Source organism: Natator depressus, chromosome 16, assembly GCF_965152275.1.
Source record: "Natator depressus isolate rNatDep1 chromosome 16, rNatDep2.hap1, whole genome shotgun sequence".
Lineage (NCBI taxonomy): Eukaryota > Metazoa > Chordata > Testudines > Cheloniidae > Natator > Natator depressus.
In genome coordinates, this window is record NC_134249.1 from 16514527 (window position 1) to 16537806 (window position 23280).

Here is a 23280-nt window from a genome sequence, read left to right on the forward strand (position 1 = left end):
TTGAATGATCCAGTCTTCTCGCATAAATCAAGTAGCACAGTTTGACATTTCCTGAAACAGAAAGATTCCTAAGAACAAAACATCAAAGAGCAGTGTATTTGCAACACAAAAGAGAAACATGATTTGAGAGTTGAACATTCTGTATGAACATATGGCAATCCCTAAAGTTTGAGAGTTCAAGGGAAAAGAAAATAACTGAGCTTTAGCAAAATAAAATTATCTGCATTCCACATTACATTGTTGCTACAAGACTTTGGGCTTGTCTACACTGGCAATTTACAGTGCTGCAACTTTCTTGCTCGGGGTGTGAAAAAACACCCCCGAGTGCAGCAAGTTTCAGCGCTGTAAAGCACCAGTACAGACAGTGCCCCAGCGCTGGGAGCTACGCCCCTCATGGAGGTGGTTTTTTTTTTGTTTTTTTTTTTAAAGAGCGCTAGGAGAGCGCCATGACCACACAAGCCACGTTAAAGCGCTGCCACAGCAGCACGTTAGCATTGCCAGTGTAGACTAGCCCTGAGTCTGTAGATTTGTTTTTAAATTACTTCTAAACAAGCACTAGAACAAGTAAAAGTGTTATATGCTGCAACCATCACGATCAGGTGACCCCTTCTGAACTGCAGAAGGTCGCTGAGGAGACAGGGAATGTCAGTAGGAGACAGGAATTTAAATTTTGATGTACCAGCACATGCTGCTGGGTGAGAATATGGCCAGTACAAGAACTCCGGTACGACAACAATACTGTGAAACAATGTAGGATCAAGAAAAAAGGCTCCTTCAAAAGGAAACAGCCGGAAAGACAGTGGAGCAGCTTTTCTAAGAAGTACACAGGGACTAAGTCATATCACAAAAAAAAAAAATCAACAAGGGTTACCTACAAACCCATGCAGCACACTTAAAATTTATTCCCAGTTTGTATAAAAAGCTTCTTTTCTAGGGACTGCATTGGTATGTCACTTCCCCACTTCCCTTCTTGGGAGTGGGGAGGGCAGGACATACAAAAGCAAAACACGTGTACCAAAAATATTTTTAAAACAGTTAGAAAGTGATGGTCTAAGATCTGTGTTTAAAAGAAAGTTCCCATAAAGTCATTGACTAGAATGCTTCCCCAAGCTTTGTGATTTAACCCACCCAGAGGGTTCCTTGTAAACAAACTAATGCCATGAGAATGTCCTGCAGTAAAATAAAAAAGTAATAGTTATTTTTAATGTTGCGTAAGGGAAGCACAGCAAAGCAATTTGCCAACACTGTACCTTTTCTTGTTAAAAAGACATTAAACATTCTTTCTGTAACTATAATATAGTAATTACTTATGTGGGTTTTCCTTTTGAGTTGTCGTCCGAACTGCAAAAAACGCTTCTTACAATAGGTCTCAACATTGGCTTTGACTTTCATGATAGACTAATTACAAGGCGAAATCTAGAACTTCCTTCCATGTCATTAACAATACATATTTTAAGCATCTAAAATGTGTAACTATTTAGTGCTATGCTTTTGAAACTCTTTAGCACTGTTTTTTTGAAACAGCTAGCTTTCATTTTAAATCACGCACAAGTGTATTCATCAATAAATAACTTCATTATGTAATATAATTCTGTTCTGTACATTGCAAGTAGAATTTTGCTAAGCCACATTTGCTAAACCACAAAATAAAAACTGATGGCTTTTTTCATGTCATTAGTATGAATTAGCGAGGACCTACTCTTTTTTGTTTATTATAGCTGACAACATAATATACTGTGGGGGGGGGGAGGGAAGATTTGCTAGCATGCATTATATCTCCTGGTTAGTATGCAATGGTTTTAATTTAACCCTTTCAAAATGATCTCTCCCATTAGCAAAATACTACTAAAATAGCAACTGCAAACACTCATGATAAAAAGGGTGAAAACACTCATATGATGAAATCACAGGCTAAGAGAAAACTTTGATTTTATTAATTCCTAACAAATTTCCTCTATTATTTTAGTTTGCTCTTCTCTGGCCAATTATCTCCACTACCAGTAGTGTACATTCCATTTGGACAGTCAAACCAGAATTTGCAATCTTTAATTATATATCTTTATCCCTAACTTCCTTTTTACTGAAAGTACAGGGATTCCCTACAGTGTGATATTAGTGTAGCATTTAACTGCTGCAAGGGCATCTTTTAATAGTTGGGGCCATGGAACAACTTTTAATTAACTGCCACCTCTTAATGGTGCTGCTCTCACACAAACATTACCTTTACGGCAAACTTGCTCCTTTACAATACAGCTGCAATTCCCAGGACACTAATGCTCACTAAGGGCCAAGCAGTGCACTTGATCTGTGAGTGTTATCAGGAGACATACATGCAGACTGAGGACACTATATGGCCCAAGTTTGAAAAAAGAGAGCTAAATCTCTAACTATGAAGTCTCCCAGACAGTCTCCAGCCAAACAGATGGGAGTTATGTCAAAGCACTTTGCTCACAGTCTCACAGAGCTGCACATCAGACTCAGAGTAGCAGCCACGTTAGTCTGTATCCGCAAAAAGAAAAGGAGTACTTGTGGCACCTTACAGACTTCAGAGGTATTTTCCACTGAATGCATCCGATGAAGTGAGCTGTAGCTCACGAAAGCTTATGCTCAAATAAATTTGTTAGTCTCTAAGGTGCCACAAGTACTCCTTTTCTTTTTACATCAGACTCAGTGTGTGATCCTATTTGCTGGATTAATCTGTAGAATGTGGCACCTAAATACCAACAGCAATCATTAATCCCCTCATGTGACTAGCAGTGAGTTAACAAGATTGAAGGTTTCTTTTTACTATGTGCCCAAAACAAGAAGAATAGGTGTTCATCTAGTATCTAAACAAAGGCAGCAGAGTCAGGGCCATGCTACCAATGAATTAAGCCCACATACTACACAAGTGGTAAAGATTTGTAATTGTGGCAAACATGGAGCTGATATATAATAATCTTATGAATACCATAAGTGACTTGGTCAGTGAGAGAAAGTTACTGTACAGTTAGGACTAAGGCTATGATTTTGTCACAGAGGTCACGGAATCTGTGACTCCCAAAGACTTCTGTGACTTCAGCCCTGGCATCTGGGAACTGCAAGGTCCCACCACCTCCCATAGCAGCAGGGAGCTATGAGGTACCCCACCACCTGAGGCAGCAAGCCCCCAAGCTCCAAGCCACCATGGGTAGCAGGGGTAGCCCGCAGCTCCCCGCCAGCTGCCCCGGCAGGGGAAGGTGGGATCCTAAAGCTCTAAACGCCCATGGGTGGTGGGAGCCCCGGAGCTCCCAGCCAACCCACAGCTGCTCAGCACATTCCCATTTTATCATGAATATTTTTAGTAAAAAAGTCAGGGACAAGTCATTTTTCTTTATTGTCCGTGACCTGTCCCTGACTTTTACTAAAAATAACCATGACAAAATCTTAGCCTTAGTTATGAGTTATTAGAAAGTCTATTATATGAAAGTCTAGATCTGACTTAATGGAGGGCTGATCGAAAGACCAGCAGGAAGACAACACAATGGAACATCTCCAACACACGCTTGAAAGACAATGAGGATCCTATATATCCTGTATCCAAGTAGCAAGCCTTGTTTCTCAGTGCTAGGAACTAACAGATCAAAGGGCAATAGATAGTTAAGAAGTGACCTATCTGAGAAGGGAGGTGACCAAAGGACTGGGCAAGTTTTTAAGTGACCCTCCCAGAATCAGTGGTGAGAGAATTGGTTGTGAGTTAAGGGAAGAGATTGTGACCTAGGCCCTAGCAGTCGGCTTGGGGGGGGGCGGTGGGGGGTGGTGGGCGTGGCGGCATGGGGTGTCTATAAAAAGCTAAGACAAATCACAATTCCCATATGGAAAATAGATACCTGATAAACTAGGCAGCATATAATCAGTTTTATTGTTTTAAGATCTTTTTCTCTTATAGTTTTGCTCTAAATAAATAATACTTTACTTTAAGAAGGCTGTTTGGCTATTGGAGACCCTCGAAATTTCTCCCTGAAGGAAAAGGAACTGAAGGTACTGAAAATAAATCAGAGCTGCTGAGGTACTTGTGGCTGATCAGAGTGGATTACAGCCCAGGGTGTGGTCTGAAAGTGGGAGTATCAAGTGATTCTTCCCCAATCACCAGGGAATTTACCGCTTGAGACCTGAGGGGGATGCTCTCGAAGATAGCTGTAAGGGTCAGAGGTACAGTAAGCCTGGTAACTCTGAAAGTAATGAACATCCATCCAGTTATAAGAAGGGGGGATATATTATTACTATGGCCAAACCCTATCTATTCATCCAATATAGCTCCAGCAATCATAGTTAAGTATATACATAAACAAATGATCTGATTAGGCAAAGGACAATTTATTATAATTACTAGGGCGGTCGATTAATCACAGTTAACTCACGTGATTAACTCAAAAATTAATTGCGATTTAAAAAAAATTAATTATAATTAATCAAAGTTTTAATCGCACTGTTAAACAGTTACAGTTTACTGTTATTAAATATTATTGGATGTTTTTCTACATTTTTAAATATATTGATTTCACTTACAACAGAATACAAAGTGTACAGGGCTCACTTTATATTAATTTTTATTACAAATATTTGCACTCTAAAAATGATAAACAAAATAAATAGCATTTTTCAATTCACTTCGTACAAGTACGGTAGTGCAATCTCTTTTTCGTGAAAGTGCAACTTACAAATGTACATTTTTTTTGTAACACAACTGAACTCAAAAACAAAACAATGTAAAACTTCAGAGCCTACAAGTCCACTCAGTCCTACTTCTTGTTCAGCCAATCACTAAGAGAAACAAGTTTGTTTACATTTACAGGAGATAATGCTGTCTGCTTCTTATTTGCAGTGTCACCTGAAAGTGAGAACAGGCATTCACATGGCACTTTTATAGCCGGCATTGCAAGGTATTTACATGCCAGATTACTAAACATTTGTATGCCCCTTCATGCTTCAGCCACCATTACAAAGGACATGTTTCCATGCTGATAATGCTCATTAAAAAAAAGTGTTAAATTTGTGACTAAACTCCTTCGGGGGGGAATTGTATGTCTCCAGATCTATTTTAACCAATATTCTGCCATATATTTCATGTTATAGTAGTCTCGGATGAGGACTCAACACATGTTCACTTTAAGAACACTTTCAGTGCAGATCTGACAAAACATAAAAGGTGGTACCAATGTGAGATTTCTAAAGATAGCTACAGCACTCAACCCAAAGTTTAAGAATCTGAAGTGCCTTCCAAAATCTGAGAGGGATGAGGTGTGGAGCATGCTTTCAGAAGTCTTAAAAGAGTAACACTCCGATGAGGAAACTACAGAACCCGAACCACCAAAAAAGAAAATCAACCTTCTGTTGGTGTCATCTGACTCAGATGATGAAAATGAACATATGTCAGTCCACATTGCTTTGGATCATTATCAAGCACGACCATAATCAGCATGTATGTAGGTCCTCTGGAATGGTGGTTGAAGCATATGAATATGAAGCATATGAAGGGGCATATGAATGTTTATTATATCTGACACGTAAATATCTTGCGATGCCGGCTACAACAGTGCCATGCTAACTCCTGTTCTCACTTTTAGGTGGCTCTTTGCCGCTTTTACAGATCCAGACTAACATGGCTACCCCTCTGATACTTGTCACTTTTAGGTGATGTTGTAAACAAGAAGAGGGCAGCATTATCTCCTGCAAATGTAAACAAACTTCGTCTGAGTGATTGGCTGAACAAGAAGTAGGACTGAGTGGACTTGTATAAAGTTTTACATTGCATTAAAAAACAAAACAGGTATTTTTGGACATAATTCTACTTTTGTAAGTTCAACTTTCACGATAAAAAGATTGCACTACAGTATTTGTATTGGGTGAATTGAAAAATACTATTTATTTTGTTTTTTAATTGCGCAATTTTTTAAATATATATTTTGCAGGGAAAAACCTTCCTGACCACTGCAGGTGGCTAGCTGAAACCCTAAAACATGAGCTTTTAGGAATATAAGCCAGAAGTGATCCACAGGGCTGTTGAACCCTGCCCCCTACTGTCACAAGCAACCCCATCAAACAATTGCAGTCATAAATTTGTCCTGCTCTCTCTTAAAAAGTAATTAAATTGCTTGCCCTCAAAACTCCTGCTGGGGGGGCAGTTCATAAACTCACCCTGCTGATGGTTAGAAATCTTCTAATTTTCAGCTTGAATTTGTTCATGGCAAGCTTATAGCCATTTGTTCTTGCACCAACATTGTCCTTCACCTTAAATAGCTCTTCACCCTCTCTAGTATTAAACCCCCAATGTGTTTGTAAAAAAACAAACCTATCCCCTCTCAGCTTTTTTTGTTAGACTTAACAAGCTAAGCTTTTCCAGTCTCTTCTCATAATATAGTCCCTCCATTCCCCTGACCATCTTGGTAGCTCTTCTCTTCACCTGCTCCAGTTTAAATGCATCTTGGAATAAAGTAATGTGAAATATTTATAGTAATGTGAAAAGCAATACATCATACGCTAGCAATTATGTAGTACTACAAATGTTTCACTACTATTTAAACATTTCAGAAGTAGGTTTTATTAAAAACCTAAGCAACAGAACTTTAATATGCACTAATGATCAGGAGTCCCATTGTGATTTACTGAATTTTACAAGTTAGCAAAAATACTACTACTTTAACTTTGTTTGATACATATAGATTACTTTTACTTTATAATACTGCATAACATACTAGTGATTGACTGGCAATCCCGCGATATAACATACTAGTAAATATAAATTTTAAAACTAATGTTATTTTATATGTATCTTACATCACACAGAGACTTCATTAATTAGTTTTACAATAATGTGAGCCCTTCATTACCCTGCTGACTGCTATGAAATAGTTGAAGAGTGGAGAGACAATGCCAATGTTTTGAGCAGGTTATAATATGTAATTATATTACATATTGAAATTCTACCATACCGTAAATAGAATAGAAGTTTCTATATTTTATTGGAACTAAAGAACTTCTAGCTCTCTTGTCTTTTTGTAATATGTACAAATATAAACGACTATCATAAGTAACATTTGGGGTGGAATAGTCAAACCTTCTCTTTGGTCAATCTGTGTTGACCAATGCCTGCTGTTTTTTTGTAATTGCTTTTGTAAGAAAATGTACAGCTGTGCCATTCTTGAATTGGAGTGAAAAAAATTCAGCAAAAAACCAATCAGCATTGTTCTGGAGTCAGAAAATAAAGAAGATTATTACACAGACTCCTGCTGCCAGATACATCAACACATTAGAAGATTAGATCAAGATTTAAATAAAAAAATCATACTTCTAAAGTTGCAGAGAACAGCAAATCAGATAATTACTTCCTCTTCTCTTCCAGCCACTCACCAGGTGAAACACTTGGGATCAACTTCCCAGCCAGCACAGAGAGCAGTTTAGGGAACTGCTCCCCTTACAGAATCATTCATTGGGATAAGAGTCCTATTTGGATCTTGCACACCTCCTTGGCAGTTCACACAGCTCTGAATGAGATGTGTGCATTCTCCTGAAGACTTACACAACAAATGCACATAGTAGGTGGAGCACTTGGCTAAATCTTACCCAGGCATATAATAACTAACTACGTTAATTTTTTTAAACTGTAACCTAGATGTGTTCAAACCTTCAAATGGAATGTGACTTCTCTGACAGTTAAAAATATGAAAAATTGTACATTTCTCAAAGCAAGCACTTGTTTCAGTACCAGATGCCAAAAATGATTCTCTCTCATACACAATTCTAACACTCAAATTTTTTTTCTGATTTTTATTTTTTCAAACTTCAATAAAAAAAATTCTCCTAAGCCTTGAGACTAAGCATTAGAAATGTTATGCCAAAAAAGTTGGCATTTTTATTTCAGGAAAGTAAGACGGAATTAAAAATAATGCTTTCCAGAAGGACAGGATTCTTGAAATCTTAACTATAGATTGCTATGACTCCATAATATGCAACTGAGTACATAAAAGCATACTCTGGTTCAGACTATTAGGAATTACCATATTTAATAAATTATCAAATACTTAGTTTGCCATATATACAGTTTAGTTTTATGCACAGTACTCTATATTATCTTAGTAAACATAATGCAGTTTAGTATAGACAGTGTAGAATAACAAACTTGGAAATAGGAGACATCACTCTGTCATGCTGATTGAGTAAATTGCACATGGTCCAGAGTACATGGTGCTTTGGCTCCACATTACACCTGGGAAAGGTCAGGGAGGCAGAATTAATCTGAGTTCCTTGTACTGCAGAGGTGAGCATTTCTTACTGTGTCCCTTGAAGTAATGCAATATCCTCCCAGCCCTTTGCTGTCCCTCTTGAACCCCTTGGGGGGGAAGATTGCATCTCAAAGAGCATACAGAGAAGAGGTCTCTGCTCCTTGCCCCGCTATCCCATTCCCAGTTCTCCCTCAGGTAAAGGCCAGCCACAATCCGACTCTAAATCTCAGATGAAAAGTGGATTGATACATACAGAATTTTTCCAGAACTATCAGGTTTCTGGATTAACAATGAGAATTAGGTTTGATTGGATAATAACAATGTAACGGGTTGTGCTGATGTGCTGAGATACCACTGAGCCTGCCTGTTCTGCCAGCATGGGCACCCTTTTTACCTGTCTTGCTGAGCCAGGCAATTAAGCCTCCTCCAGCACACACACAGACAGGGCCACACCTAACTGCAGAATGACACAGACATTGAGATCAGCTCTGGGAAGACTCAGCTTAAGGGACTTGCCTCAGCACTCAGGTGCCCACCTCCCTTGGAGTGCAGACTCAAAGGTTTATTATGAAATCCGCCTCCTCCCTCAATGTGGAGGAAGGTATGCACAGCCTCTTACCCACCCAATTACAAATTGCACAAACTGCAAAACTTGTTATATTATAAACAAGAATTAAGTTTATAAACTATAAAAGGTGAATTTTACATGAATATAAGAGATAACAGACAGAACAAAGCAGATTACTGAGCAAACAAAATACACAAGCTAAGCTTAATATACTTAAGAAACGGTTACACAATGTAATTTCTTACCCTAAATGTTATTTTAGGCAGGTTGCAAAGTTTCTGTAGCATAAAGTTCCAGTTATATTCTTTTCAGACTGGATCTGTCTCACTCTGGACTCCCTCCTTCCCTTCCCTTCTTTTAGGGGTCTTTAGCAGTCATTCTTCTTGGGCAGACAGGACATAGAGTAGAGCCCTGTTTGCCTTCCTCCCCACCCTTAAATAAGGTTTACATAAGGCGAGAATCCTTTGTTTCCCAAACTTGCCCCCCCCCCGCTTTTAGTGGAAAGTTACAAGAAGTCCAAGGTAATGTTTACTATCAGGTGACAAGACAACCTGACTTAGGGCTGGTCTACACTGGCACTTCACAGCGCCGCAACTTTTTCGCTCAGGGGTATGAAAAAACACCCCCCTGAGAGTTGCAAGTTTCAACGCTGTAAAGTGCCAGTGTAGACCAGTGGTCTGCAAAGTGGGGTGCACAACACCATCCCTAGGGGTGCGCAGCAGGAGGAGCACCGCTGCCGGCACAGCGGCAGCAGCGCTCCTGAACCTTTGATTCTTCGGCGGCGGCTCGGCTCTCCCCGCTCCGTCTTCGGCGGCACACTGGCGGCGGCTCTTCTTTTTTGCCGCAACTACGAAAGACACACTAAAGAGCTGTCGGGGCAGCGCTTTAACGTTGCCAGCGAAGACATGCCCTTAGTAATGTCACAGTTCGTCCCAGAATGCCTCCCAGGAGGGAGAGAGATTAGTATCTTCACAGTCTTCTTGTTCCTTCCTAATGGCCCATCAAATCTGACGGCCTGTCGTCTGATGGGTGTCTTCCCAATACAAACCCAGCTGTAATTGTTACACAGTCCATATTCCTAACTTTAGATACAGAAATGATACATGCATACATATTGGATAATCACATTCAGTAAATCAAACCCTTTCCAATGATATCTTACATGAGCCATCTTGCATAAAGTATGTCAGTTATGTCATATCCATATCATAAGCACAATTTTATAAAGGTTATGGAGTGTAATGTAACAAACATGATACCTCAACTCAGAAGTCAGTGATGGAGAAGACTTACTTGGTCACACGGTATGTCTACACAGCAAAGAAAAACCCATGGCTAGCCTGTGCCAGTCAACTCGGGCTTGCTGGGCTCAGACTACAGGACGGTTTGATTGCTTCCAGCCTCAGAACTCTGGGAAGCCAGGAAGTCTACACAGCAATGAAACAGCCCCATAACCTGAGCCCTGCGAGCCTGAGTTGACTGGCACAGGCCGGCTGTGGGTTTTTCTTAGCTGTGTAGACATACCCACAGAGTCCAATGCCAGCCAGTGCAAAACTGGTCCTTTCACGGTACATTTTTTAATGTTTTGCAAATTTTAAAACTGGAACACACTATTTTCTATTATTTCACATCTGTTCTTTAAAGCATGTTATAGCCATCTAATCAAAGCTCGGCTTGACAACAAAAATTAACACATAGTCTTAACTTAAAAGGGATAGTCGATGACCATAGCAGTCTCTCAGATCAAAAAACCAAACTTCCTTCCGTCTCTCAGATGTCTCTAATTATGTTGCACAAGCCATGTGTGGTTTCAGAGTTAAATGTGATGCGTCTGAACCAAGGAGCAAAAACACTGACATTTTATATGACAAACCAAGTACAGCTGATTACTTCTTCTCTACTATGAAATCAAATTTTGAAAAGTAATTAGTTAAGGTGGAGCTTTTCTCCCCTTTTTTTGCGTGGTGGTGTGTTAAATACCCTTATGCAACTGATAATGAGAAACATACCTATCAGACCTGTAATACAGAAAGGATTAGACCAAATCCACTAAAATCCCTCATGGATCAAAACAAAATTGTTTTTTCTTTCCACTGAAATAATAATATTATTTGGTAATAAAATAAATAAATAAATAAATAAATAAATAAATGATTGGTAATAAATACCAATTAACTCAAAGGAGTTATATAAAATATTTAGACTGTTTCTGATTTTCATTATTTAAATAATAATTTTAAAAAGTCACATCAAGAAGTACATGATAGACTGTTGACAGATACACATTCACTGTGAGGCCACTGAATAAGGGATTGTTTTCAGCTGAGGGGAACAGAATAAACAGGAAGCAGAGATTAAAGAATTAGAATGTGTAGAACAAATCATCAGAAAGGACAAATTAAATACTTATTGCACTAGAGGCAGCTAAGAGAAGTGAAATACTTTTCTAGTATCACTTTTACATATAGCAATTGCTATAGTCACCAAAAGGGATGTTTATGGGGTCATGAACAGGAGGAGATGACATCCATGCAATCAGGAATGCAAGGAGACATTTATCCAAGACAATATTTCTAATAAGATGTGGTCCTGCTCTATGAAAAAGTTTAAAAACCCTTATCTAAAACAATTTGAGAAAGTTGATTTCACAGGATAGGACCAAAGAACATAGAATTTACCTCAAAACTTAAAATGCTCATATTTTCAGTGGTTGCTAATGGCATTCAAATATTGTCAGTCCTAATTTCTAATTTGCTTCATGAAACTATCAGAATGGTGGCTTTCTGTCTGCTTGTTAATTATTCTTTATTATATTTCAGACACTTTAGAAGTATTTGCTTAGTGACTCACTGTTCTCTGAGCATGGGTTAGCATATCGTTATATTGTGGTTTTCCTTTAAAGAAATAAAACAAACTTTCAAAAGTGATTCTTGGATTCCCTTAATAAACTGAAGTACTCAACCACTACAATTTAATTACAAAACCCTAATTTAGAGGGCCACCTCTCTAATCCACTGATAATTTCCCAAATTTAACAAATATGAAATCAATGACATGAATATATACTAAGTAGATGTATATTACCTTTCGACTACTGAAATATGTAGATGTGAAGCATGATTCAGTGAGGAAAATTCCCTTGTTCCATTTGCCATATGTACTATAGCATAAATACACATGGACACAAAGTCTGAAATTCTTGACCCCCCCCCCCCACGTGCCCCCTCTCCCTCAGAAAGGTTACATATACGGGGCTACTCCACACATACACACATGTCCACCAACTAGAAAGTCTAGTGGACACATCGAAATCTGAAACTCACAGTTCTGCTCTCTATGCATCCAGTGGCAGATCTTTCTCCAGCCCAGTAAAAGCCTACAATGCCAATTCAAAACAGCCTTTCAGCAGAGGTTACTAAGGCTGTGTCTACACTGCCACTATCAGCACTAAAACTTTTGTCATTCAGGGGTGTGAAAAAACACCCCGAGTGACAAAAGTTTTAGCTCTGAAAAGCACCAGTATAGACAGCGCTTTATCATCGGGAGATAAAGATACCACCGCTCGTTAGGGGTGATTGTTTGTTTTTTAAATCGCTGGGAGAGCTCTCCCTCAGCAATAAAGCATGTCTACACTGCCCACGTCACAGTGGTGCCGTGGCCGTGCTCTAACGTGGCTAGTGTAGACAATCAGGTACTTACAAAAGCCACGGTGAAACTAGATAATATTTCAGTCTATTTGTCAAAGCACTTGTGGATCTTATTTCAAAGCAAGTGAAAAATATTTAACAGAATTACTATTTATTGTAATGCTCTGGATAGAAACAGTGCAAACCCATTGGCTAGTAACAGCTCTCTTGGTGAAAGTAAAAGGTATTTAACAAGTTGATGAAGTCAAATAATCAGCACAGAAAGGTTTACAGTCACTTTCTATTCAGGCTTCTGCAGAGTGGTTTTAGGAATATAGTTTCCAGAATTTATCACGAAGGTGCACAAATATTTTTTGAATACACAAATATCAGCATGCCAATTAATTATTAATAAAAAGTGTGCCCTCATCCTATAGTACTGCACTGCAACTTACACAAAAATAGCTCCACTCAAAACCATCTGAAGGAAATCTAGTTGTTAGTGTGTTTACCAAAGAGAATGAGAAAAAAAGTTTAACATGATGCAAACCATGCACACTCATGAAGACACCAAATATTAAGGTAAATGACATAGCTACATAGTGCAAGATTTATATACTGAAAGGTAACTAAACCTTTCCATGTAAATCACTGCCGTCTTGCACTATAAGGACCTAACTCTTAATCTTTTTCATATTAAAAAAAGATTAATTTAGGAAAGCAAGAGAGTCACTGAACTGGAGCAGCACATATCCTTTTACAGTTCCAGTTGAACTATCTTGCAAGAGTAAAGCTAAAGGAATACTGTGAGAAACTTAAATATGACTGAGGATATTCAATGAGCTCCTAGTATTGAAAGTTATTGGAAACTGATCTCTTCCTTATTAATGCAATTCCCCATCATGTACAAAAAGGTATCTCCATGTTCCAGAATGCAAACAGTGTTTTAATCTTTAATTACATTCTCAACTTTAACTCTTCTGGAGAGAAGTATAGACATTGGCCTGAGGATTATTTCTTTATTGCATATCATCTCTGTGGTATTTAATGAATATTGCCACTTAATACAGCCCTGACAGTAGGGGCAAAGCAGAACTTTAGAACTGCACAAAGAACTTTGGATGACTTTTCCCAAAAAACCAACAAAAGCTGCTGCCACAGATTTTTAGATATTTCCTTCTTTAATAGTTTTAAGAGAAACCTTTCCAAACGTTAAATTTGAGACTAAAGACCAGACTGCTCTTTATAGAATGATGTAATAAGTGTTGGAGTACCATTCATACTATTAGTTAGGATTATGTAAGGACTTCCATTATAAATGTCCCTTTTCCCAACGATTTATAAATTAGCTGTCACAATTAACTAGGAATCTGAAGTTACTGAGCTCAATTCAGGAACTACTGGGTGTAATTTTATGGCCTGTATAATGCAAAAGGTCAGACTTCATGATCATAATGGTCTCTTCGGCCTTAAAAACCTATGAAAGTTTATCAGTTTGGACATTCTTTGTACTCATTTAAAAAAATAATCTGCTTTTGAAATACACAGAATGTTAGAATATATATGGAATAAGAAAAGATCAAGAGTGAGTGCAGATACTTTGTACAGATCCATTAAACAGGCAAACTAGCTGTTCCAAATATTCTATGGTACTATCAAACCAGCCAGCACAAAGTGGTAGTGGACTGGCGGCACTCTAACCCAGATGACACTAGGTCTGGCAGTCAGAGGTTCCGGGTTGAAATCCCGGAACCTCTGACCAATAGCCACTGACAAACCTAGCATCCAAGCATGGGATTTCATCCCTGACCATCTTGACCAATAGCCACTGACAAACTTACCCTCCATGAACTCATCTCATTCTTTTTTGAGCCCAGTTATACTTTTGGCTATCACAACACCCCATGGCAATGAGTTCCACAGGTTAATTGTGCATTGTGTGAAAAAGTAAAAGTAAATACAATTAAAATTGGTAAAAAAACTGACTGTGAAAGAGAAAATGGCATGTCAATAAGTGACATGTAATATGAAACAAAGAAAGGTAAAAACCTGAGTTATGGATATCTGTAATTTTATTTTTCTCAGCCTAGAAAAAGAGATGTCTGCTAAACCAATGAATTAGTGTTTGAAAGGAAGCTATATCATCATCATCAAAGGACCTTTTTCTCCCATGCAGCTACCTTGAAAGGATTAGTTGAAGATAAGGCAGGATATGGACGGGGACTGTCTGATATGATGATGAACTTTAGAAACCACCTAAGACTTGCCATGGACACATGGGCTTAAATAACCAGTTGGGTGGAAGATGGGGAACTCCCAAGAAGATCTCCAAGACAGAAAAGACTCAGGCTGACCAGTGAGTGATCAAAGATGAATGATTTCCAAGATACGCAAGGTTTTATTTTCATTTTTCTGTAACTAAATGGGAATGCCTTATTTAGTTTAGTTTATGAAAAACAAATCTAAATACAGTAGGCAAACCATTTCTCGTGTCTTACAAAACTATTTATATTGCTATTTGAATGCTGATTGCTCAATTTCATGCAGAGGGCCCCAAAGAGATGAACTCCTCAACCAGTGAGGAGAGGCAGTGAAGGAGTTTCTAGATCTTCCATCCCCCCAATTGACATCTTAGTTGGAGGGGCCCACACAAAGGTGTCTTCTCCTATTAATGTGTGTAACAAAGTGCTGCAGTTATGCATTCACAAGGAGAAAATGCTAAGGAGTGAGAAAGTGTGTGACTGGCAGAACCCATTGGGCCATGTTCCTCCTACAACTCCCTGACTTAAACCAAAGATTAAAGAAACTATTTTCATGGCTTTCAGTTGTGCACGTTAGATTTCTTGAACAATTTTATAGATGTCTTTTCTATATAAAGGAGTCATTTTCCTGGTCCTGTTTCACAGAAAGTAGATTAAAGGCCTGAATTTAGATTCAGAGAAACTTTCACACACTTAGTTCAGATGCTTTCTTTGTCAGTTTAGGAAATATATTGGAAACATTTATATTCCAGTGAAAGTAAAAAGCCCTAAAGCAAAACAAAACAAAACAAAAAGCACACCCCCCCCAAAAAAACCCCCACACAGAAAAAACTTTACTCCTCATTTATACTCAGGCCTCTCTGTCAATTGAACCACGAGCCAGAGAGTTCTTAGCAAGTAGAAACCTATTTTCCCAATTATATTAGGGAATAATTTAAACTTTAGATACTGGAACAGTTCTAGGAAAGAGTGTTTTTTCAATACTCCAGTTCAGTTATCTATAAAGCTATACAAACTATTGGGTCTAGTCTTTATATGATACCCCTAAAAAAATCTCATTAATACTAATAGACCACCCTGTGTTTGCCAACAAGTATAATGCCAAGAATAAATAAAGTGAGCTCACTATGGTTACCCTGTTCTCTCTTCACCATATCACAGTGTTTCATGCTGATCTTGTTTCTCAGCTGTACAGTAACACATCAGAGTGTCTGCTGTGCTCTCAGCAGGGCTGTGCATTGGCATGGAGCACCTTCCTAAGACTAACTGCTTTCAGCAGTACTGAATTCCACATGCCATGGCATGTGGATTCCAGGAGTAGGGATCCTTGGAGCCAATTTAATGAGTGAAAATTTACTTTCAACATATAATGCCAAAAGAAATAATACAGCATACGTTATTACATTAACCATGTCCAGTATTTAAATTTCAAGAGAACTTAGAACAAGAGTCACTGTTTCCTGTTCAATTTGAAAACCAGGACCACAACTCTAGTTTTTAAAAAGGTGCTGAGTACATCTAACTTCCTGTTATCTTCATGGGAGTTGAAGGTGTTCAGCACCTCTGAAAATCAAGTCCTCATTTCTTCAGCAGAAGGCAGGAGAAAGACAAGAAGTTTGTTAAGTCAAATGTGTCTCCTCAGTGGAAAGGAGAAATCCTGTTAGAACTGAGGAGGGGAGAAAGAAGCACATCACTAGACATGTTCTTTTGTAGATCTCTGCTATCAGAAGAGAGAGATGGACCACCATCATAACATTCCTCCTCCTCTCCCACTCAACTGCTAGAGAAATCTGCTACTGGAAAGCAAACAACACTAGAGGCCTCTTGTCAAGATTCAACGATAGCAGAGCAAAAGCAGTTATTTACCTGCACTATAATTACTGTTCTTTGAGATGTGGGTGCAGAGGTGTATACCACTCAGGGGTTCATACACCAAGCGCATCAAACTTGGGTAACTGCTTAACAGTACCTGTCCAGGTGAAATTCATGCCTTTCAGCCCCGTAGGCCTTCCCATGGCTATATAAGGGCAGTGCCTCCCTGACCCACCTCTCTTCCTTCACACCAGAATCCAGGGCTAATGATGCCAGTGCAGAAGGGGACAGTGGGTGGAATATGCACCTTCACCCACACCTTGAACAGCAACAGTTACAGTACAGTTAGTAAACATTTTTCTCCTTCTTCACATTGTTGCAGATGTATATTCCACTCAGGTGATTCAAAACCTGTAACTGGAGGAGGTGGGGCTCAGAGACTAAAGAATGATTGTAAAACCACTCTCTCAAAGTTTGCCTAATACTTGGTAAAAATATGTACTGAAGACCAGATAGCTGCTCTGCAAATGTCTAATATAGAAACAGCACTGAGGAACACAACCAAAGTGGCTTGGGCCCTAGTTGAATGAGCTACCAGTCTCTGAGGTACTCCATATGCTGCAGTACTGTAGGAAGTAATCCACCTAAAGACTGTGTGCATGGAAACTGCCTAACCCTTTACTTGCTCTGCATAAGAAACACAGTCGAGAGGAATGACTAAAACAGCTTAGTCCTCTCTAAGTAGAATGCCAAACATCATCTCACATTCAGTATATGATGGAGCTATTCCTCCGCACTCAAATGCAGTTTAGGATAGAATACAGGTTAATATATGTTTGGTTAAGGTGAAGCCGTGACACCACTTTTCACATAAATTTTGGATGCTGCCTTAGCACCATATTTATCTTTAAAAAGTTCTGTATAGGGAAGTCCTGCATGAGAGTCTGCAACTCTCTCACCCTCCTTGAGGGAGTTATGGCTATGAGAAAAGCTGCCTTTTGGCAAAGAAAGCACAGAGAGCAGGTTACCAAGGGCTCAAACAGAAGACCCATGAGAGCAACTAGCACTGTATTAAGGGCCCAGAGTGATGCCATTTCTTTAACAGAAGGGAAGAGACAGACTAGTCTTTTTAAAAAATGTACTTACCTGGAATTTAGAAAAATGGATTTCACATACTTGAATGGAATACATATCTGCAACCGCTCAACGAATAACTGGCAATACTTACAAGCCACTTCATAGAGTACGTAGCCTGCCTTTTAAGTTTAGGGATTCCTGAAAGTTTGTACACCACATGCCTTTCCCATAAGAAATAAATGATGGCTTCACTAAATACATTGTTGTTCCTCCTTTTAAACAGATGAGAAACCTTCAACTTCTTACAATACTCATCCGCAGTCAAATTTATAGCCATATATATGTTATGCTGATGCTTCAATATGTACATCTTTCAAGAGTAATTAAGACTAACCCATCCCAGCCCAAACTCATGTCAAAAAGTATGAATAAATCTACCAAGTCTGTTTTCCTTATAATTGTTTGTTCCACTAAGAAAAAATATTTTAGATTACTACTTCTTTCTATTGGCAGTTTTCTAATGAACATTTATTCAAATAAATGGAATATTCTATATTTTAACTAGCTACATTTAGCTGCACTAGAGAGGCATATTCAGAAGCCTTTCTGGTCTCCAGCTCAGAAGTGTAAGGATTTAAAAGACCAAAGGGGTTACTGAGTAAACATGCTGTTGCTAGGCAAAAGAACACATGTAATAGGTTCTGGTTGAAATATAGCTTGCTAAAGTAGTTTAGAAACCCTGTAATAGTTGGGCTATTTGTGATGCACTGTACCACACTGCACCACCACATCTGGGAGACTCAAGTTTTGAACTGCCAGCTTCACAAGGGAATGTAACTGCTCCATTTGCTACTAATTGGATATAATTAGCCTTTGGGATACAGTGCCAGCATGAAAGGCCTTCAGAAAATTCTTTATCCATGTCATTATCCATCTTATTTCCTGAGCCGTAGAGTGGTAGTTTCCTGGCATTCCTCTTCTGTCTGACATCGATTACTGCATCGGGATAGAATTGTACCTGAATTCATTAAACATCTGGTCCTCACCCTCAGGAATTGCTCATTTGAGTTTTCAACAAAGTTCTGCGGGAATCCAGACTGCCTATAGTCTGGCACCAAGCGAAGGTCATTGTCTTGCTGAAACCGGGGAAAGACCTACACTCACCTTCGAGCTACAGCCAGTTTCACTTCTAAGCGTTTGCTTTAAAGGTCCTTGAGTATCTGCTTGTGCAAAGAATTTCACCATCTGTGGAAGGCAGGCTGGCACCAGAGCAAGCTGGTTTTCACTGCAGTCGTAGTACATGTGATCAAGTTCTGGCACTTACAACTTTGATCAAAAATGGATTCCAACATAAGCTGAAGACTGGTTCAGTTTTCCTTGATCTGACCATGGCATACAATATGGTTTGGCACATGGGCCTTTTGGTGAAAGTGCAAAGCTAGTTTTATCTCCCTGTGCACTAAGAAAATTTGAAGCAATGCTACTGCTCTGAATAACATTTAAGTGTTACTGAATCCCTAAAGACAATGCTACTAAAGACCTGCAACTTAATATTTTTGCTGAAACAAGAATATTTGTCAAAATAAAAAAAAAAAGCGTATTTGTTCAAATACACAACAGATACAAGATATCTGAATTTCCATGGCATAAATAATAGCAAAGTGGTGGGAAGAATTCTTCACTTCCTAAAATGCCTTTTCAAGGAAACATCTTGTTTGTGCTGAAGATTCTTCCCATGCTGCTTCTGCTGTTATGAGGAATGAGGAAAAATGAGAAGGGAGAACTCATTATACCCATGAAACTGTAGCACAATTGGGACAACGTAATCCATTTGCCGCTCCATTTTTATATTTTGATATAAGATGTCACATTAAACATAACAATGAACTGTCAAATACAAAAATATCAGACAGAACAAGCACATCAAATATTGATTAATTAATGTAGCACAACATGTAGTCATCTTAATCCACGGAAACGCAATTATATGTTCACTATTAGAGAAACCAGGATTACTGGAGATTATCTGCAATAGCACCACAGCATGTAGTTATACAATATGCATACAATAACCGAGGCATCAACTGATCTCCCAACATGCAACATATTTGAGTAAGCTTCCCTCTCCCCCCCTCAAAAACCTGAGAATATTTGAGCACCTGGAAATATAGAACACAGAGGAAAGGTTCGCACCCCAATGGGAAAATATTAATAATGTACCCTTTTATCTCAATAATCCTTCAACTGCTGCAATTTATTTTGTTGGCCCTGAATCACTAATCACAGGCAGGAAGGAATGTGAATAAGAGATGTTCCCAGGGTGACATTACTATGCCAGCCACATTTTCAAACAACTGTATCTTTCAAATTGCCAACAATTCAGACACCTCTTAAACGTGCCACAATTCTGTTCTCACCACTGGCCAGAGCAGTTAGACATCCAGATGATGGGCCTGATCCAGCCCTCATGATGAATTTATGTGGTCCATGGGAAATATTTAGAATTTGCATATACCCAGCTTCCATTGGGGGGTGAGGAGCGGGAATTCTAGTTCTCATGATTGAGAAGAAAACCTTCCAAACATGAATCAAGTATGACAGATGCAGTACAGTCTGAGTCTGCGGACAGGCTGCAAGAGGTGAACTTCCCTGCCCACCAATAAAAAAAAAAAACTCACTGGCATGTTGATTCTGAAGCCTAACGATACAAAGTGTAAACATTAATTTTTTCATTGCTTATTTTAGGGGCAGAATGGGGTAGAAGTGGGAGTAAAGCCTAAGGGTAAGAGTGTGGCAACTGGAAGTTGATGCAGGAAGGAAATTCAGAAAGAAGAAACAAGAAGTGACACAAGAACAGTGACAAGAGAGAGAATAGAAAAGTTAATGAAGGAAGAGGGCGGAAAAAGTGAGGTGGAGGAGAAGAGAAATATAGCTGATCCTTAAGGTGAGCTGAGTGATGCTGAACGTGGCAATAAGGTATTGAACAAATAACAATAATATGACCGTAACAACAAGTTTAGTTACTACACTAAGGCTCTATTCAACCCATTATATACTCTGATCACATTTTCAGGCTTCCCTCTGCAACCAAGAAGGTTATGATTTAAAAAGAAAAAGGAAAAAAAAAAGGTTAAAAAAAAAAGTAAGCTGAGATTTTCCCGTATCATAGGATTTCAGAAGCTGGGGCTATGAGGAAAAACAACAAACGTCATCAGACTCAGAATAAAACAGAGAATTGGCAACACAATACTCTAGCCCATGAACCATAATTAAAAATGGAATTTGTCTCTCTCTACCAAATAAATTTAACTCCTCTGCCAGAGAAATATACACATTCAACCAAAGTCTACCTAAGTTACCACCGCAGTCCGAAGTCAATGCAGTTACACTGATACAACAGAGTGATATTTGGCTCCACATCATGTAATTTTGCTAAAGCAGCCTTTTTAACTACCCTGCTATTGATATATTGGTAAGAAGATACAACAGTTTATAGATTTTTGAATTACTAGCTGTTTGAAGTTACTATACAAGGAGAAAACTCTGCTGATTGCTCTCATTTCATTTTATCTTAAGAAAGCTTGGATTTCCTTTAGGTCCAGCACTGACTCAGTGCCACAGACTCCAGTGACAGAGATGCAATACAGTATTTATACATCAGTGGATCTTGTTCTACGTGAAAGGCAGCAGTCCATTTTTACCAGCTACAAGGATGGTCAGTACCCTGAATAATCACTTAACACTTCATTTCCTAATATAATACTTTACTTATACATAACTAAATATTTTAAACAGTTTACTTATTTATAAGCCTAGTTGTGGGTATCTCGGTGTTTCTGGCATCGCAACACAGACTGCCTAGAGTGCTGTTGTCTATGTCCTTAAACATTTTCTAGGTGTCCTCATAATTGCTTGTCACCTGTAAAGGAGGTTTCAATCCAATGAAAAATTAACATATGGTGAACAGATGGACTGAGAACAGACATTTGACAAGAAAGTACTAGCACCAAAGACTTTTTGGCTCCAGTCTTTTAGGACTTTCTGAAAAGACCTACTCAAATCTCCTAGTCACTGATCAGTTAATGAAGAATCTTGCTTCAATGTCAATCTGATCTTGCAAAAATACTTTCAAGGCCATCTGGAAAGGAGAATTCCTATAATTCAGATTTGTTGTTAGAGTCCAAAGTAACTTTCAGGGAGACTGATAGGCAGCAATTCATTGTTTTCATGGTACCCATAGTCCCCATCCAGTTACTAGTCTCACTCCTCTATAGAGCAAGCCCATTGCAAAAGCCTCTTAATATTACAAGGTTAATTTTTTAAATTAAAAACAAAAAACATCACACAATAAGAATTCTCTCAAAAATGTTCCACTACTCACTGAGGTGGTAAAACAAGAGTTGTAGGTTGGGCTTTTGGTCTCCGTTTTGCAGATACTCCCATCTGGTTGGCAGAACGTTTCAAAGACTGTTGATTCAAAAGGCCAGACGCTAGCCCTGCATGGTACTGCAACTAGAGAGCAAAGTGAAATCAGCAAAGAGACAGTGCATTAAAAATCCTCCTCTTTGCCCAACTGCAATATTCTGTACATCTCAGATTTTCATCTCCTGCATCCTTAGTAACACAGCAGCTACTTGCTGCTAGTAAGATAGCAACTAATACTTTGCACATTATAGCACCATCCATACAAGCACTTTATGAACATTAAATACAAGTTATACTTTACAACAGGCCCATGAGGAAGGTAGATATTCCCATTTTATAGACAAGGAAACTAAGCTACAGAGGTTAAGTAACTTGACCAAGATAACACAGCAGTTGTGCAGGTGAGTCAGTAACAGAATCAATATTTCCTGAAACCCAGTTTTGTTCATAAAACCGTAGAACATTCTCTCTCTCTCTCCCCCCAACAACCATTCGGATTTTTTTTCCTATTTGAAGTCACCATGCTAGTTTTATAGGAGGCTTTATCTATGTGAATGACCTGTGACCAATATTATAATTTCTGCTAGACTACTCTTTTAGGCTTGAAAGCAGAGCCCACGATATATTAAAAACTGTAGTGTTTAATAAGCTACAGATACAAACTAATTAAGGACAGTATGTTGTGTCCAAGTTGACCTAAATCCTACAGAGGCAGCCAATTTCTCTTTAATATTTATTTCAGATGCCAGGAAAACTGATCCCATAATTTGCTGCTCTATGCAAAATAAATTTGTGAACCTGGACATAGCTCTCATTAATTTAAGGAAGTAATATTTTACTATACAAACAGATATAACAATAATTATTTATGAATGGGTAACAGATCATACACAATAAACCAAGAGATTCAGGGATCCTTAAAAGAAGAGGATCAGGAAGCTGGCTACATTAGGAAAATCTAGCTTTTTTTCCCAATTGCTTGCACCTGCTCATTTTGCAAATGAAAATTTCATCTGAAGTAGCTGTCTTCCCCAGGCATTTATTTTAGTTGACAGTGAAAGACAATATGTGAAGGATGTATGCGAACATGGAAGACAATTTTACTGAGCTTATTCTCAGATAGACATACTGGTGTCTTTATGGTGAAACCAAATTATGAAATCGATAAGTTACAAATTAACCTTAACACTTCTTAAACCATCCTGCTCAATGAGGTTCACCCTACCCCAGATTCTGAAGTAAAAAGCACCAGATATTTATTCAATGTTAGC

At 38.6% G+C, this 23280-nt stretch overlaps 1 protein-coding gene across 2 annotated transcripts in view; it reads right to left on the bottom strand.

Moving 5' to 3' along the window:
• The window catches only part of MED27 (mediator complex subunit 27), a 185238-nt gene that overhangs the window by 88329 nt on the left and 73629 nt on the right, over positions 1 to 23280 (bottom strand). For both annotated transcript variants that reach the window (XM_074974175.1, XM_074974174.1), the window contains exon 3: positions 21966 to 22096. In XM_074974175.1, the coding sequence (XP_074830276.1) occupies positions 21966 to 22096 (131 nt within the window). The remainder of the gene's footprint in view (positions 1 to 21965; positions 22097 to 23280) is intronic.